General features: G+C 47.7%; 1 protein-coding gene across 5 annotated transcripts in view; it reads left to right on the top strand.

The window, feature by feature from the left end:
- LOC146869312 (RNA helicase MOV-10-like) overlaps nucleotides 1-19721 on the top strand; it is a 524894-nt gene that overhangs the window by 71191 nt on the left and 433982 nt on the right. For all 5 annotated transcript variants that reach the window (XM_085647618.1, XM_085647842.1, XM_085647767.1 and 2 more), the window contains exon 2: nucleotides 15380-15476. In XM_085647618.1, coding sequence (XP_085503744.1) covers nucleotides 15380-15476 — 97 coding nt within the window. The remainder of the gene's footprint in view (nucleotides 1-15379; nucleotides 15477-19721) is intronic.

Raw genomic sequence — 19721 nt, 5'->3', positions numbered from 1 at the left:
TGAAACTAGTCTGTCTGCCTACGCTCTTTTGGCCGCTACCCATATAATAGCTTGCCTACTGACCGGGAATCTGTATATCAATAAATTCCTGCTTCATAACCGCATTATACATCATACCTTCGTACTCCCATCTAACCCCCCACTCCCACGACCCCCAAGTAGATGGAAACATTCGACACATGCTTGCCGTCTAGCTAGACTCAGTCTTGTTCCTCCAGCGATCCCCCAGCGGCTTCTTCCCGTAACTGTCTCTCCAGACTCCGCTTCTGCTCTTTGTTCCAGTCTTTTAGCGCCTTCTGCAATGCCTTAGGGTCAATGAAGATATGGGACTTCCCCTGCCTATTCACTCTCAACTTGGCCGGATACAGCATCGCGTAGTCCAGTCCCAGCTCCCGCAGCTGCTTCTTTAGTGGGATAAACTGCCGACGAGCCTCCTGCACTCGGGCAGTAAAATCCGGGTAGAGGGAGATGTTCGACCCCCTCATATGGCAGCGTCTGCTTGTCCCTCGCCGCGTGTAGAGCCGCATCCCTATCCCGGTAGTTCAATAGTTTTGCTATAATTGGATGCGGTGGCACGCCCGGCGGAGGCCGGGGGCCCAAGGATCTGTGCGCTCTCTCCACCACAAACATGTTTTAGAACACTTCAGCCCCAAGTAGTTCGACCAGCAGTTTCTCCACGAAGCGCTCCATGTTCCCGGTTGGCGTCGTCTCCGGCAGGCCCGTGATCCGCAAGTTGCAGCGTCGTGAACTAGCCTCAAGGTCCTCAGTTTTATCCTGCAGCACCTGCATGATACGTCCCAGCTTTTTGTGATCCATATCCAGCTGTCGCTCGGACATGTCCAGTCTCTCCGCCTGCTTGTCTAGCCTCTCCCCCATCCGATCCATCCTGTAGGAGAGGGCTTCAATCTTTATGCCCAAGGAGGTGATGCCACTCTGCAATTCCTTCTCCATGGAGAGCAACAAACTACGGATATCCTGTCCTTCATCCATCGGGGGAGTTGTTCTGCTTACTTCCCCCTCAGACGGGTCCTGGGTTTTGGAGTGCTTCTGCTCAAACGTCAGTTTTGACTGGGTCCTATCCGACTTGCCCATCGTGTATACTGCAGCAACCAGGCAATTCACACAGCGATGCCGAATGCCCCCACCGGGGCTAGGTGATAAAAGTGTACGAGAAGACTCCTCACCTGAAACAGTCTTCCCAGGCCAACAATCCTATACCGCTGCTTGGTATGTAATTGCAACTTGGTCGACTGGACTCTTCATATGTAGTTTTGCCTATTACTGCCCGCCTCACGTCCAGACCTCGCACCTCTTCAACCCATGGCCCGTCTGGGACCAATTCCCAATGTGCGGTTGCGTATCTAGGCTAGTAGAGGTATGCCATATTGAGCTCCCCGTCACGTCGGCCACCTGCTCACCTCTCTGCTGGGACCCGGTGAATAGACCCCTCCGCAGCAAGGCACCACCTTGTCGCAGTGATAATCCGGCAGCAGCAATGCGGCACACCACGCCTCCACTTCAATCCGGCTCTGCTGTTTCCTTCTCGCTACCTCCTATAAAGGTCGCCTTATCTGAGTAACCACCTCCTGTACAAGGCTCCCGCCTGTACTCCGTCTGCGATATTCTTGTGCGGCACGTCTTCTCGCCGCGTCTGCTGCCTCATCTCTTTCCCGGTGCTGAGTAGTGCTCTGGGCCCCCTCACCAGTACACCTGCTATTCGCTGCCTTCGGTGCCCTCCTGCTATACCATGTCATTGTGTCCCAATCATTGTGGCAGAGGTGTAGGGAGGTACTGGAGCCACCGCTGCAATGTCTCTTACAGCACCACACCTTCAATATGGGTCGACCGCTCAGGCCCACCAGGCACCTGCTCCAATATTTATCGCCTCATCCCCACCTCACCGCCAGCACCTGCTTTCCTGGTGCCACTCACGCCGCTCCTACTGCGGGGCTACTCGTGGTGGCTGGCGATGATATTCCTCCTATTCTCAGGCAGCTCAGCGGCTCCGAGCACCGCCCCAGCCACCAAAAGACTATCGCGGCGCCGTCTAAATCTCTTTCACGTTACTTCAGCACTCCTGCTATGCTGCGTGGCAGCGCTCCTTCACGCTGAACCCGACCCCAGCCATCATACATGCGCCGGGTGGGTGGAGGGGGCGCCAGCGTGTTGATGCGCTCTCCACGCTGGCTGCGTATCCTAATGAGGGCGCCCAGCCCTCACGAAGGCAGCCCCCCGCTCTCTGGTACTCCTCGGCGGTGCCTCCGCCAGCGCCTGTGCCGCGCTCACTGCTCTGCTCTGGTACGGGCCAGCACCGGCAAAGGGACCCAGCGACCCCCGTCTGCCAAGCCGCACGCACGACGACGACGTCGCTCCACCTTAGCCTGTACAAGCGCTTGGGGATCATAGGCCTCTCGCACCTCCGTCTACCACAGCAGATCTCCCGGCTCTAACTGCGTCTACAGGCTCCGAATCACCAGCCGCAGGCAGCGTACCAATTCCGGTACTCGGGTCGCAACCACCGGTAAAGTCACATGCGCTGTGTGGCAGGATTATTGCAGGATAGGTGTTCTATGCTCCGGAGCTCGAGGCTCAAGCAGCCATTTTCGCCGTGAGCCAAGCTCTGCCCCCACGTGTGTACTCTTTCACGTCTGCTTTACTGCTTGACTCACCTGGAATTTCACTCAACTATTTGTCTACCCATTCCAGTGGTGTAATAATTATGTAAAATCTTTTACTTTTGAACACTGGTTGGACTCACTCCTGCAACCTTGATATTTGTGGAATTTTTTATATAGTCACTTGACAGTTGGTTCCACACAAGTGACCATTTTAGTTTGTATGTACCATAATGTGGTCCATTTTGTAAATTATGTACATATTTTAGTATACACTTTTTGTATAAGCACCCCGTCTTTTATTACGTCCTGAAGAGGCCGATAAGTGAAGTACCGAAACGCGTTGACACCGCACTATCGAAGTCTCTGGAAGGCCTGGAGTATTGAATGTATTAAATACACTGTGTGTTGCATTAAGATCTACTACTTTCTGCTCTGCAAATACACACAGACCCCAGAGACTATTGTGCAGGAATCGGATGCACAGCCTCATACAAGTAGGTGTATGGAAGATAGGAGTCTTCCTTATAGGGACCATATTTTGCGTTGTATTGAGTTTTATAACGTTTTGTATTATTTTGTTTTATTTCTGTATATAGTAAAATTTGTATGTTTGTACTATAATTAGCAACAACCCTATTTCAAACTGGATAAAATATGAATACTTGGAAAGATCTAATAAAAAAAGATCTCGCAATGTTCGAGCTGTGTCTATGATTAATTGATGTAATCAATAGAATTAATAATAGCTGTATCTTTCCCTACTTCTCAGTATTTTTCTGTTTTTCGCATAGCACTAGCCCTCGAGGTAGGGTTATTAGAGCTATCCCCATTTCCTTGTTAGATACTACACAGATTGAGTCATTGCTTGAGTGCAGGACAGAGTCTGCCACCCATGTATGCCAGAAGTAGTCCGCTGTGAATTGTGCCATGCTGCGCCAATCATGCTAAAGCCTGTGCGTAGTGCATAGACAGCGACCCCCGCATGCCAGGAGGGGCCGCCATGGAAAAGACTGCTGTGTGGTAAGAGCCGTAGCCTTGTGCAGTTGTGGGCACCCACCCTGTATGCCAGGAGGGGCCACCGTGAAGAATTTCACCATGCCTTTTGTTTGGCAGGAGCCCGTGTACTGTTAGTTGCGGTGACCCTGTATGCCAGAGAGGGGGTCACTTTGAGCACCAAGGACTGCTACTTGTTCTGCCCCTCTACACCCCTTCTCCCAAAGAACTTAGGATGCCATTGGAGCACCAGCGCACCTTCACCCAGGCGAGGGCCCCAAGGCAGTCTTCTTTGCAGCCAACTCCCCTCCACCCAGCCACCATGGGGAGACAAACTGAACACTTACCCCGCATGAGGAGCTACAGAGAGCCTCCGGTTGCTTTAGGAATGCAACAGTGAGTGAAAGACTTTGCACCCACTGGCCGCCTAGGCCACGTGTGGCCGGCTCACCTGAACTCCGCTGCAGCCACTGCAAGCACCTGCGGACGGGGTGCACTCAGGAACTCCGAATGCTTCTCGCCTACCACTGCGGGTCTGACTAGTTTTAGACATTTTGACCCCGGGAGAAGTCGATGCTAAATTAGTGCAGTAGCGCTTGGAACACTATTGACTTTAGAATCATACTGGACTCTAGAGAGACTGAACACATGGGGGCATACCCTGGATGTTACCAATAGTGAATGGCAAATAACCATGATCGCTAATGCGAGGAGTGAGTGGGAACTGCCAAAGAAACAATAGAGCCCCGACATTAGGACTGTTTGTGTAAGTCATAATTTTATTTTGTGCTGATGTGCAGTAAAAAGAAAATACCTCTTTTTTCAAAAACATTATTTGGCTGAGTAATGTTCTATCGCTGCTGCTGTGCGCAGATTGAATTATGTGCCTGTTTTCACTATCCTTCACCCCCTCTCTCCCCCCTATCCCCCCCACCCTCTGATGGACTGCTCTGACCATGACACCCTGAGAGTCAAGTCCATAAGGGTTGCTTGGCCCAGTTGCTCAGAATCCATAGAAAGTAGGCCCATGGGACATCGGGAATAGAAGGCCTCAACACCCACGGTTGGGCCCAGTAATCCCTGGTTCTGAAAAACATTATTTGTTTGATTTATACTCCTGTATTCAATTTTGATCTATTATTTGGGATACCATTGCAAATATCCTTACTACCTCTAAACCTATATCATATAATTTGCTTATTTGTAAATCTTATGTTTATTTATCGTTAGCCACTAGAGATAACAGTATGTGATTTCCTTATATCTTTGCTATCCAATCTGTTAATTCCAATTGGAAAAATTTTAATTTATTAATTCATACATGGTTGACTTGGATTATCTTTACTCGAAGAGGCACTGATTTATCTCTTGCTCGCATTTCCAGAATCTTGTAATTTTACCCATTGGTTAAGATTGTCTTAGTAGCTCACACTTTATTTAAGATTTTGTTTTTAAATATATATATATATATATATATCTATCTCTCTATCTATACACACTCCTATCAGTAGTTCAATTTATACATTATCTATAGCTTAAGCTATATTTTGCTATAGGGTTATGGTTCATGTATTTGTTCTGTGTAGTCTTGCATATTAGATATATACTAAAATAATTTGAACATTAATGTTTGGTTTTACAGTTGCATAATCTTATTGACGTCTTTGTTAAAATAGGCAATAAATTAAGAACCCTATTTATCTACATTGATAAACATCCAGAATGTATCTTGTATTGTCAAAATATAGTGCTAGGAGTCCAGTTTTTCGGCACCCTTTATTACATTCAGCCTCTAGAAGCTTTGAATAGATGGTAGGTTGCGTGCTAGAATCATTTTTTATTATTCAAGGGTGCTGTAGCAGACCTACATGTGAAAACGTTAGCATAGTATAGGTTTCTCCTACACTAAGTATTTACGTCATTGTCATTTTATTTCTACGCAGATGCCATGAGCCACATAACCATACTCCACTGGCTGCTTAACTGTATGGCGTTGTATTATGATAAACACCGCTTTCTGTTAATTGCTCGGAGTGTAGAATTATAATATCTGGTAGGTTTGCTAACATATTGATGCACATTAAAGTGCGACTAGTTAGATTGTTGCAACTGTAATTCATTTGTGCTTCTAATTATTGAGTTGCTGCAATGGCATTAATCATTAAATGTGAAAAATAAAAGCTTAGGGCAATATCGGTCATGGATGAGATTTAACATGCATTATAGTACTAAAGTGGTTTCCATGTTAGACTCTAGTTACCCTGTCTCTTTCATATGAAAAGTACTGGTTTGATAAAGTAGAAGGGGAACATTAATTTGCAAAAATCTATCCTCCTCCAAGCTCTAAAGTTAGAACTATGATCCCACGTTATTAAAGCAAACCTCTTCCATTCAACAATCTGCTGCTTATGTGGGACATTTTAAGGGCTCAGCCTGGTAACCTTCCACTCCCACACAGAAAACATCCAACTAAAATACTGGGGTTGACTGGTTGACACATTAAGCTTAATCACTGGGGTTGTGTGGTCTATTTAAAAACCCATTTGTCACAGCCAGCTTAAAATAGCACTCGATCAAAGGTCGACACAAGAAGTGAGCTGTGTACAGTTGAAGATTGCCCTACCGTAGGATGTTTGAGTTACTAGATTGAATTTCTCTTCCTAAGTATTGTGTAGATTGAGTGGACTTTGATCATTTAGTACTGATGCTTTTCTCTCTGAACCACTTAACTTTTTTGGACCCGTTTGGTAACTGACATCAGACTTCTCTTGAGTAATGTCTTTATTAGTTCTGTGGTAATTACTTAGATTGAGCCTATACTTCTCAATTGCTCCATGTGAGGAAATGCCCCTTTCTGCGTGGTCACCCCGATATTTTGGTGAAATTTATGTTTGGTTTGTAGACTCTGCACACCAGGACACTTCTGCCCAGTGCACAATGTATGTGCTCCGACCCCCAAAACCATGTAGACATTGGCTAATCCCTGACAGGCTTATTTAACTCCCCTGTATGGTGTAGAAAAAATGACAAGCATGGCGAGGACAGAGGAGGAGGAGCTTCGCGCGCATCCAAGATGGTCGCGTGAGCACAGGGCTCCCCGGACCCTTGCCGCTCCTCGCAACTTATCCTGACATAATCCTGGATTTGTGGACGGATTCTGGAAGATGAACCTTGGCTGAACTCATAACTCTTCTCAGAACGAAAATCGGACCGGGGAGACCTGAAATACAGCGTCCTGCATTTTGGAGGCCCACCTGGGAGCTGTGCCCGGTGCTTTGGTGAACCGTGGGGCCGGGGAGTAGTTGAACAACAACGGCATCGGCGCCTTGCCAATGACCGTGCCCCCACTTTCAGTTTCGCTTTTGCACTTCTGCCTGTCCTGATCGAGGAGCGGCTTTGCACGGCTGGTGGCGTCCTCCGGCCTTGGCACCGGACTGATTTCTTTCTTTCCCTCAACTCTCCCGAGCGGGCTCTCGGACAGTCTGTGTCTGATCTGCTGGTGCCCCTTTGCTATCAGTCCGGGCGGACCCCACCAGTGAGCATCGCCCAACATGGGGGGCAAGGGGGATCCCGAGAAACGGAAGACCAAGACATCCCTGCGTGGAGGACCGGTCCAGAGTAACATCATGGATCGCTATACTCAGGGTAAAGGGACCCCCGGGCCGGCGGGTGCCGTCATGGAGGACTCCAGTGGGGGCCCGTCCGTCCCCACGGAATTGTCGCTACAGGACGTTATGGGCGCCATCAACGGCATAAGGGAGACCATCGCCCAGCAGTACGAGGCTCTGGCCCGTAAAATTGACACTGTTGCCATTGATGTTACGTTAATCCGGGCGGATCTCTCCAAGACTAACGAGAGGGTTCAATCGCTGGACTTGAGGACATCCACTCTTGTCACGGATGTATCAGACCTCCAGGCAACTCTTGGCGATCTAAAGTCTGCTAACGACGCGATGTCCCGGCGGCTGGAGGATTCCGAAGGTCGGGCACGACGCAATAATATCCGTGTCATAGGTGTACCGGAGACTTCCAACAATCGTCCGGTGGACCTTATGGTCGAGGATCTCATCCTCAATCATCTTGCTCCTTCAGGCCTGAGCAAGTTCTTCGCCGTGGAGCGTGCCCATCGTGTCCCGGGCGGTAGGCCTCGACCAGGCGCTCCCCCGAGGCCTATCATTGCAAGACTTTTTCATTACAGAGACCGGGATGCGATCTTGCAGGCCTCGAGGGTGCACGGCCCAGTTAAATATGAGAATTCCTCCGTCAACCTCTTTCCGGACTTCACCCAACTCGTGCAGAAACAGAGGATGAACTTTCAGGGGGTGAAGCGCCGTCTTCGAGAACTGGACATTAAATACTCTATGCTGTTCCCTGCCCGGCTTCGTGTGGAATATGAAGATCGGACTCTCTTCTTTGAACGCCCCGACACAGTGAGTGACTGGTTGGATTCCCTGCCGGAACCGGGAGACCGAACTGGGCGTACTGGCGGTGCCGAGGGCGGTGGGCCTCTGCAGGAATGATTCTTGGTCCTCCACTTTGACATTTCCTTCTGTGCTCAGCCAGGTTCTACTTCACTTGTATATTTGGTCTATTAATGTTTCGTCTGGGTGCGGGCGGGGACGGGTCCCTTTCCTCCTCTAGGGTCTTTTTGTAACATGGGATTGTTAGGGCGACAGGCACACTGCAAGTTGGGGGGGCTGTATAGTCCGCATGGGTGCAGGGTGGGGGGGTGGCAATGGTGTGGGGGTGGGAGGGTGGCAGTGGTGGTTGGGTTGTGTGTTTTTTCTTTTCAAGGCGGTGTTATTGTTTTCTTTCAGTTTCAGGTGTCTGGCTGCGTGCCCGGGGACTCCAGCTTCTTGTGTTGGGATGGGGGGGGACGGGTTGAAACTGATGTCTTGGAACGTCAACGGATTGTGGGACCGTATCAAACGTGGGGTGGTGTTGCAATATTTGCGTCGATTGGCCCCTGATGTGGTATTTCTTCAAGAGACGCACTTGGTGGGAAATGTATGTCATGCTATGAACAGGGGTGGCTACCGACTGGTCGCACACTCTGGCTTCACCACTGGCTCCAGAGGGGTGGGCATCTTACTGCGCTCTTCCCTCCCGCTTGAGATTGACAAAGTTACTCTTGATGATAGAGGGCGCTATGCGTCTTTGACTGGGCGGTGGGAGGGGCAAACTCTTTCATTGGTTTCGGTCTATGTTCCCCCGGGCCTCCAGACCTCCACTTTCTCTGATGTGGGTCGTATGTTACTTGAACTTCCTGACAGTCTCCTGATTGTGGGTGGGGATTTTAATTCCGTGATTTCTGGCGAGTTAGATCGCTACCCTCCCAGGGCCCTCCCTGCCGCCCAGGCGTGGCTCAGCGGGTTCTTGGACACTTTCGGTCTGGTGGACTGCTGGAGGTTGATACATCCGACACAGAGTCAGTACACATTCCACTCCGGGGCCCACGGGAGTCTTTCCAGACTAGATTATTTTCTAATGCCCGCGGCCCAGACCACCCGGGTCCGGGAGGTTAAACACCTGGCCCGGGGCATTTCCGATCATTCCCCACTGTGGCTCCTCTTCGACACTGGGATGCGATCAGCCGGGCGGATCGCCCCCATTAACCCCTGGTACTTGCGTGACCCCAAGATTCGCACGGGTCTGATTAAGTCGCTTGATCAGTATTTTCTGGAGAATGAGGGGTCCGTCGTGTCCTCGGTGTCCCTGTGGGAGGCCTTCAAAACGGTCCTCCGGGGACACGCCCTATCCCTGATTGTGGAGGCCAAGAAAGCTAAGAGCGGGGAGGTGGTGGCATTGGAGGCCGAGATATCTGGGTTGGACGCTGCCTTGGAGACGGGTGTCACTCAGGACGGGCTTCATGCCCTCAACCTGAAGCAGTTCGAATAAAAGTCCCTTGTCACGGATGCTGCTCGGACAATGTATAGGGAACAGCAGGGTAGACTGTATGATGCTGGGGATAAGGCGGGTAAATTGATTGCTTGGCTTGATAAGAAAGAGAGAGTGAATCGAGTGGTCCCCATGCTTCAGACGTCGGAGGGAGTGAGTGTGACTGACCCTGGTGAGATTGTGGAGTGTTTTGCGGACTACTTCTGTGCTGTGTACTCCCCGGTGTCTACTAGAGATGAGGCTGACTCTCGTCACTTGTTGAAGGACATTGCTTTGCCCTGCTTGTCGGTGGAGGAGCGTGAGCTTATGGATGCCCCACTTTCGGTTGACGAGATTGCCACCGCGATTCGTTCCCTTCGCTCAGGCAAGGCTATGGGCCCCAACGGACTCCCGATTGAACTCTATAAACTGCAACCGGACAAACTTGCGCCATTTCTCCGTCGTATGTTCTCGGAGTCGCTTGAACTCGGCTCTCTCCCTGATGACCAATGCCTGGCCACTATAGTCGTGATTCCCAAGGACGGTAAGCCTCGAGACCGTTGCGCCTCGTATAGGCCTATTTCTCTGCTGAACGCAGAGCCGAAAATCCTTGCCAAGGTTCTTGCGAACCGCCTGCTTACTGTTGTTTGCGATCTGGTGCATCCGGACCAATCCGGTTTCATCCCGCACCGGAATACGGCCCTTAACTTGCGGCGCCTGCATGGCGTACTTGCGAGGGCGGAATATCTTTCAGAGCCGGCCATCTTGGTTTCCTTGGACGCCACGATGGCCTTTGATACGATAGAATGGCCGTATCTTTGGGCCGCCCTGGCAAAGTTTGGCTTCGGGGCGGGATTTATTAATTGGGTCAAACTTTTATACGCTGCCCCGCTGGCACAGGTGGTCGTTAATGGGAGGGTTTCCCGGCCCTTCGTTCTTGGGAGGGGCACTAGGCAGGGGTGTCCGTTGTCTCCCCTGCTCTTCGCGTTAGCTTTGGAGCCGCTCGCTGCTTGGCTCCGTTGGGAACCATCGATAAGAGGTATTCAGTGGGCCCCTGGCTTCGAGGATAGTGTTTCGTTGTATGCGGACGACATTCTCTTGTACCTTACCTCACCACGTAAGTCACTCAATGTGCTCTTTGACATCCTCACTTCCTTTGGCACGAACTCTGGTTTGATCATTAACTGGTCCAAATCTTGTGTCTATGCTATATCCGGTGGCTCTCCTCTCTTGCCTTCTCGTTTTCCCATTAAGGCGTCCAGCTCCGGCTTTACGTACCTGGGGGTGTACGTCTCATTGGATCCTGCTGTCCGCTACGAGCATAATCTCCTCTCTCCACTTCGGAGATTGAGGCTAGACGTGGCCCGTTGGCATAAGCTTCCCTTGTCTCCCCTCGGTCGTGCGGCACTTTTTACAATGATGTCTCTTCCCCGATTTCTTTACGCACTTCAGAACTCCTTTGATGTTATTCCGGCGGCCTACTTCCGGGAAGTGGAGAGCTTACAAAGGAGACTTGTTTGGGGCGGTCGTGCACGTATTGCTCTTGCAAAACCGACTCTCCCCTGGTGCGACGGGGGCATCGCGCTCCCGGACATCAGGAGGTACTATTGGGCTTCCCAGCTATCTGCTATCAACCATGCCACATACTCACCTGGTCCGAATCCGGCTTTCGAAATGGATAGATTTTTGTTGCCTGGCGGCAACTTTAACAGAGCGCTTTGCTCACGATCGGCTGGGAGGACCTTAACCGGTCCCACTAAGATTGCAGTACGCTTGTGGAAGGCCGCGAATGTGGCCATGGGCTGGAATGATCGCTTGACGGGCGCGACCCCCTTGTTCGCGTCTGAAAGATTGGGAAGCCTTTGGACGACGAAGGGATTCGAGCGTTGGGACCTTTGGGTGAAGGGTGCGGTTAAATCCTTCACTGCGCTGCAGAGTGAGTACGAATTGAGTGAGAGGGAGTTCTTTGGGTACGCTCAGGTTCGCCACGCTTTGCTCTCGGCCATCGGGGCGGGGACTGCAGTCCCTGTGTCTTCGCCACTCGAGGACCGTATACTCGACGGTCACTTGCCCGACAGTACTATTTCCCTCATCTATAAAAAACTGATAAACACTCGGGCGGATCTCCTCGTGCGTCTGCGGGAGGCGTGGATCGGGGATGGGGTGGAACTGGACGACGAGGACTGGCAGTCTGCGCTGTCCTCCCCTAAGGAGGTGGCCATACCCGCGCGTCTCCGTCTTGTCCAACTTAAAATTCTCCACCGTGTCTACGTGACGGGCCCTCGTTTAGTTCTGATGGGTTTCTCTGAAGACGGGCTCTGTAGACGCGGCTGTGGGCTCAGCGCCACTTTTCTCTATGTTCTCTGGGAGTGCCGTGAGGTTGCGGAGTTTTGGCGCCGGGTGCATGCTGTCATGGAGTGTGTCACTGAGGTCGCCCTGTTGCCTGAGGTGCGCCGATGTGTGCTGAACGTGTGGGAGCCTAACGATTATAATGCGGCTCAGACTCGGTGGGCGGCCCTTGGGAACATGGTTGCTAAGAGGGACATCGCACAGCTTTGGGGTTCCCGGCGGCCTCCCACTGTGTCAGTATGGAAGGAGAACATGGACTGGTGCATGTGCAGAGAGAAGACTGTGTATGTGGCCCGGGGTAAGCCGGGGGCATGGGGTAGAATTTGGGGCCAGTGGAACGCGTATCGTGGGAACATCTGCACACACCCCCTCGTGGATTCATCTGATGTTGCCTTGTCCCCCTGACCCTGGGGTTCCCGGACTATTGCATTTCACCTGTAGATGGTTGTGGCTCTCCCGTCGCCCCCACCTCCCCCTTGATCATCCTCATTGACCACCCGAGGGTGGAGTTGGTACTGTGTGGTCCCTTAGCCGTGGTTCGACGCCTCTTTCTCGATGGTTTCCGCCTTGTTTTTTGGTGTTATTTATTTTTCCTTTTCGTTTGTATTTCTAAAATTTATGTATCCGGATAACTTCTGAGGTGCACTCAGTACTTTGTCAATTCGGCTGAGCCCCAGGGGGCCCACTACTTCCTTGATGTTGTGGAACATGTATATATTAGCGGCCGGCCCTGGTGGTTGTAGGCCCATGTTTGTATTGATTTTTGTGTGCAATAAAGGTTTTTCAAAAAAAAAAAAAAAAAGCATGGCGAGGAAAGTTAAGTCGCCTGTGGACTGCATTGTCTTTTGTCCCATCCACAAAAGTGGCAGTAAAAACATGGCTTCAGGCCTACCCCATGTATCCTGACAGCAGCAGTTTGAACCCTTCTGCGCAGACGTGTCATAATCACCCTTTCGAGACGTAGGAACACTGATTTTTTTAAGTATTTAGTCACCCCTAAGTGCACATTCCTGCCCACAAGATGCGCTGCGTATTATTGAAGAGTGGCAAATGTGAAATTCGAAAAGGCATGTTCCCTCATTGTCTAAGTCAAAAAACAACATTGTCATTGGTCAGGCAGTAGCTGTCACGTAGGGAAAATCAAAGTATAGATTATACTCTTTATAACATACAAGCAACATACTCTATTGACAGGCTTATTTTTATATTTCATAAAAATAAATCCAGTGGTAAGGTCAGATTTTTATTAAACATATTGTAGATGAAACTTTTAGAAAGTTACCTTTACCCTGCCTGAAGCTGGTGAGGTTGATTGGCATTAAATCTCCAGCAACTACCCAGGCTGTGCTTGGCCTGATTGAGGTGTGATAGAGGTATGAAATATGATCCCAAAGCAGAGACAATTGCTTGAGTATGGAGAGGTGATTTTCTTCCCCTTGCAGGAAGACCAATTATGGTGCACCCAGGAGATTAATTCATTTGAAAGAGATCTGCGCGTTCACAAGTAAATATAAGTGGAGTTCTGAAGGAAGCGGCGTTTTGTCTCCTTAGTCAGGTTGGCAACAAATCAGTGGGAGGAAGGTTACCCCGTAACTGGTTTTGAGTGACTATGTAGTAGGTGACTGCCCATTACTTTGGCCATTCCTCTGGGTGGGCACACGAGTTCTGCATACGTAAAGAATGGAGTTTGGGATTAAGATTCACTGTGGGATTGTTTGTAGTAGGACAAACGTGAACTGCTGCTGAAGTTGGTTGGTTTGCCCTTAGGAACTCCTACCCCATTGGTTTGGGAAGAGCCAGGAGTCACCCTGCCACCCTAAAACACTTCCTCAGAAGACTTTCTCGACCTGTGGAAGAACAGCAACACTGCAACCCACGAGAAGACACAAAGAGCTGAACCGGCTCCCACTTGCACCCTGTACCTCCTAAGTGGCCACAGAGACACAAGCTGCAAGAGACCTTTACCCTGAAAGGCCTAGCTGGCCAGTGGCAACTTGACCTGAACTGGACCATGCTATTTGCCTCTGCATGACACCCTGCCAGTCTCCAAGTGCCTCACCTAAGGTTCTGGGGGTATTAGAAGTGTACTACTACTCTGGTTGGGTTGGCACCAGAAGAAGGGTTTTGGCAAACTTTTAAAACATTTCCTGCAGTGCTTCAGCAGGACCTGCCGGGATAAGAATCTGACTGGCAGTTCCACAGTGTTGGATTGAATTTCAGCTCATCCTGCACAGAGATATCAGGGCCTCAGGGGGAGCAGGTGTAACCATGACAGCCCCATTCTTCATTAGGACTTAAAAGAAATTCAGAGAAATCTTCAAAGCTCCAACGGGACCACAGCAGCAGCTAGAGTGTTAGTTGCGACCAGTACTGAGAGGATTTTTCCTCACAAACATACAGTCTCTTTCTGAAGTGGGGCTTTAATACATTTTTTACTTTTTGACTTCCAGACACAATTTGGGCAAGTTATTTCTCTAGGAACTTTTTCTACTTAAATCTAAAAAATATCTCCCGTTCTTTCTATTGGAGTTTTAGCCAACTTCTAAATGCTTTACACATTTTTGCTTAGTTAAGCCTGCCTGCTAGGAGCCATAGCTACCAGGGGCTTAGCTCCGGTTTAAATTGTTACTACCAGTTCCCTTTGAATGATTAAACGAGGAACATTGGGGTCCACTGTTACGGAAAATAGGAATGTTCCTGAATAATGAGACTTTGTATTATTGGGTAAACTGCATAAGCATAAAACAATGGTTTTTTTTGTTTCAATCAAATGAACTATTCAAAGCGAGGATAGATAGTCTGTCTTGGATGCATGTCCAAGCATGTCTTGGAACTACACACTCACACTGAAATATACAGTGATCTGCAAGTCACAAGTTTGAATCCTGAAAAGAATGCCTGAGCCTTCTACTTGTAAATGTGAGTAACATTAAATTTGGTCACAGGTACGCCTGTTACATCACCTAAAAGTGGTAGCCAAGTAGTATGAACGTGTATAAACGCAGTCAAGTATTGATTAAAATGGTCTGTGTGTAAAAAATGACTGTTGATTCTAGTTTTGGTCTGTATTTGTTGACTTTGTACAAATTTACTGTTACTCCATTCTTTGACCATACGTTTAGGCAGTCACTTAAACCGGTCTTAAATATTTGCATGAACCATAGCAAAAGGTTTCTGCCTTTGGGTAGTCAGAGATATATATGTAAATGTTCCCTCATTGTTACTTCCCTTTTCTCATGCTTATTAACCTTTGTTTGTGCTTTGTCTTTTGATTTGTTTTAGTATGCTTTTAAAACTACAACAAATGCTTAAGTTTTTTAAATTCAACTAAGGAACATGTAATAACACTACGCATACTATATTGTATCTGTAGATATATGATCTATTTTCTCTGTACTCGCTTAGTACTTGTATGTTGAGCCAAAATATATTTGACACCCAAGTCCAGAGCCTTCATTGCATGCCATGAAATTTGTTTCGATTTAGACATGCAACTGTAAATGTTGTGAGGATTAATTTTTTTTTCCCTTTACATCTTTAAGGGATGGGCAAAGAAGACCAGCTTTTTCATCAATACTCTATTCCTTGGTTGAAGTTGGTAAAGCTCAAGCGAGGAAAGATGATGTTTTTTTCACAAAGGTATTGCATTCACTTTTTCATCATTCTTGTTTAAATTGGTTACTGGTAGTGCAATGGAAGAGGGGTATGTGGGAGATTTTTCCTTTTTATTTTTAAGACCAAGAGGGATGGTAGCGCTAAGTATTCTTCAATCCTAACCTAGATTGAAATCCCTTTTAGTTCACACTCCAGCAAAAGTTAAAGTATGGTACAAAACATGGACTTGCCAAATTAATTTACCGAACCATGGCCCAGTCCCCAGCATCTTGTAGGCTCTGACAAATCGACTTTGGCTCCCCAAAGGCTCTCAGTTGGTCTCTAGCATTAAAAGAAAACATTTTCTTCGAGGGGTTATCTCATGTACTGCAAGACAAACATCTCGATCGTAGTGGATGGGCATCTAATATTTGAAGGATGCAATTTTAATCACACACTGGTTTAATGAGGGCTACTCCATCATTCTATTGCCAAGTTCAGACTTAAGAGCAAAGTTGGTGCTACAGTAACCCATGAAACTACAAGTTCACTTTCATGGTAAGACCTCTTAACTGTCTCGCTCAAATAGTAGCCTGAGAGAAGCTCACTGCAATATAAACTGCTTTGTGTTAATACATCTTCATTCATTTTAATACATAGGGAACACCAGTACATCTTGTAGTTGCACTCTTTCATCACCAGCTAGAAGTCTATAGGGCAGAGCCAACCTTTAACCCTCCCCCTCCATGTATCTCAGTTCAGGTTGGCATTGCTGTCTCTTTCGCCTCCCTCCAATGTAGCCCACCGTTCCTCTAACCTCTTAACAACATTCTCTCCCCTCTTATATTCACAATTTTAAGACCTTTCAGAAATACTGGAGGACCCATGACTGTCTTCTGATGAGTTCCTGCCCCCTCCCCCCAATCCAGTCTAAGAATCACATACGTAAGGTGTTAGGGGTGAAGAACTGCTTCGAAGTCCGAATCATTTATTATTGTCCTCCTGACTTAGTGAGTTTCTTCTTTTGCAACCCCCAGAGCTGGACAATGATATCCTTGGTCTTTCTTGAACCGTCTGTTGCTCTCTGCCTAATTCCCGTCTGCCTTATTGTTGCTTATCTTTGTATCTGGTTTCCTCTCTTTGGGTACTCCGTCAGGACTTTCCTCTTCTGGTTGTGAATCGTCTATTAAGAATTTTTGTCTTCCCTTCCGGTGATTTTTGCATGGTGCGATTCACACTACCACTAAAGGATCAAATGGAAAGGTGGCCCCATCTATACAGCACTGTGTGAGGTCACAGGAGTTCCATTACCTGTTGGAAGGTCTTTTACTTCTGCAGTTCATTGCCGATATTTCTTGTGTGAGCCTCAAAGCAAAATACTTTTTGTTTCCGTGCTGCATCCATGAACAATTCTTCTTCTGTAAGCAATTGTCTTTTGTCGGTATATTGGGGAGGGGGAGGTGGGGGTTGGCTCGAATGGTTGCTGTGATACAGTGCCTTTTGTCAGTGTATTGGGGAGGGGGAGGTGGGGGTTGGCTGGAATGGTTGCTGTGATACAGTGCCTTTTGTCAGTGTATTGGGGAGGGGGAGGTGGGGGTTGGTTGGAATGGTTGCTGTCATACAGTGAGTTCCACTTGAAGTGCCATGAGCAGTTTTTCTCCATATCTTTTCCTTCAGCCTCCCAAAGGGACGTCTTGTAACCTGATATTGTTGTGTCTTGAGCAGTGTTCTAAGAGGCACTGCAGCACAATATTTTGTTCCTTTAGGACAATCTGTCGCTGTCTTGTAGAATCCTTCAAATGCATTTCTTTATTGCAGCGGTTCTCAACCTTTTGACTTCACTGGGCCCCCAATGAATCTCTTCTGGGCGCAGGTGTTCCCAGCCTAAGTGATTTGTACAGTTTGAACCGATAAAGAGAAATGCACAAATCATGATTGATTTCAGAATTTCTTTTTTATTTTTTTAAATTTCAATCCATAGCAACATGAATAAATTCATAAACATTTTGTACCACATCTCATTACGGAGTTTATAGAGGGGAAAAAGCAATTCATAAAGCGGTTTAAAAATGAAAATAAAAAAAACACTAATACCTTTTCAATCTTTCATATGGGCAATCATGGGATGGATATGGAGATGGATATATATATATATATATATATATATATTCACTGAAAAAACCATAGGTTTCACACATGTTATAGTTAGCTGGACATTTTACTGATAAAAAACCAATGAAATTCCCCCGTTATAGTTACTGTAGGCAACTATAACTCACGCGACCGCAATCCTCTGCTGATGCTAATACTGTATTTAGACACTTATTTGCCCATGTCTTCTTCCATTAAATTTTAGCTATACATACATTACAAATATTTTTTTTTCATAAAGACACATATGTCATCAGCAGAGGATTACGGTCGCGTGAGTTATAGTTGCCTACAGTAACTATAACGGGGGAATTTCATTGGTTTTTTATCAGTAAAATGTCCAGCTAACTATAACATGTGTGAAACCTATGGTTTTTTCAGTGAATTTGTACGGTTTTTTAAATGCTAAGTTACTTTACGCCATTTGTGGCGTGCGCGCCCACTTAACGCAGTTCGTTCCATGCGCGCACGGTGCGCTTCGCGCACCGTGCGCGCACAGTGAGCACGCGGTGCCCACATTACGCTAGATGGGCCATGAACGCACGATGCGCTTCGCGCACCGTGCGCACATGGAGGACATATGATGAGCAAACTCTTAAATCTGCTTTTCAATTTTTTTTTTTTTTTTTTTTTTACCGTACGCTTACCGTAAGCTTACGGTACGCGTACCCCGTGATTTTTTTTAAAATCAATAAATGTTTTTTTTGTACTTTTCTGTCCTTCTTTGACCCCCTTACAAATGTTAGGGGGTCTGTAACTCTCCTCATTGCCCCCTTTCCTTGTTTTCTCTGTTTTTTTTCTGAGTGAAACACACAAAATGGCGGCCGCCGCTTCCTGGTTTCGGCCGATTCGAATGTTTACTAAGATCTATGGGCCAATCAGAATCTCCTTCGCGCACGCCATGTTTCTTCCGTACCCTTACCGTAAGCTTACCGTACGCGTACCCCGTGATTTTTTTTAAAAATCAATAAATGTTTGTTTTGTACTCTACAGTCCTTCTTTGACCCCCTCACAAATGTAAGGGGGTCTGTAACTCTCCTCATTGCCCCCTTTTCTTGTTTTCACTCTTTTTTTTTTCAGAGTGAAACACAGAAAATGGCGGCCGCCGCTTCCTGGTTTCGGCCGATTCGAATGTTTACTAAGATCTAAGAGCCAATCAGAATCGCGCTCGCGCACGCCACCGTATGCTTACCGTAAGCGTACGGTAAGCGTACCGTAAGCGGGCTCAGATATATATATTGATTTAAAGGCTATTTTCTCAGAATCTACTGAACAGATTTACACCAAACCTACAAAAGGCACTTCCTTGACCTAGGGACTACCTCTCTGCCAAATTTTGAGTAATTCTGTTCAGCCGTTCGGGCTGTAGCTCGTTCTAAAGGTCCTATGGAAAAATGCATGGGAAAAACGCGTTTTGGGACCCCCCTTTTATCTCAGCCCCCGCTTGACGGATCCCCCCGAGACTTTCAGGGTAGGAGCGGAGCGTAGCGCCCCACCTATTTTGAGAAATTCGCGAGGATTCGTCGACCGGCGCCAAAGTTATTCAAAATAGAATGTTGAGGTTTTCCTATGGAAACGTGGTCCTAACTATAACTACCTACTGGCGACCGCCAGTAGGTAATATATATATATATATCTATCTATCTATATATCAAGTTTGCGCCTTCTTACCCCTTTGACTGAGGAGAGGCTATACTCCAAATTGAACATACTATAGAACCTGGCCCTCCACATCTCAAAGGATGGTGCTTCCTGATGCAGCCCCATAGACGATATGCACAACCGAGCCCCCGCCGTGGCTATGAAAACTAAATAACAGAATTTAAACACAGGTAGGCCTTGCCGCAACTCTTCCCCAATTCCTAAGAGCATCATGGAGGTTGAAATCTTTATCCCGGCTCCTGTTATTTCTGACACAAACCTTTCAATATGTCCAAAAAGATGTATCAATTTTTCACATGAATAAAAAATGTGTACAATATCAGCGGTATCTGCTCCACAGCGAAAGCATTTCCTGTCATTAACTCCGCCCCACTTCAACATCTTTGCAGGGGTATGGTACAAATTGAACACTGTCTTAAAGTGCTGTGCTTTTAAATTGGCTGAAATCAAAATTTTCCCTGCTGTATCTCTCGATTG

The sequence above is a fragment of the Triturus cristatus genome, chromosome 1_1 (assembly GCF_964204655.1).
Source record: "Triturus cristatus chromosome 1_1, aTriCri1.1, whole genome shotgun sequence".
In the NCBI taxonomy this organism is placed as follows: domain Eukaryota; kingdom Metazoa; phylum Chordata; class Amphibia; order Caudata; family Salamandridae; genus Triturus; species Triturus cristatus.
The sequence above is the reverse complement of the archived record's forward strand: the minus strand, read 5'-3'. Positions and strand labels throughout refer to the sequence as shown.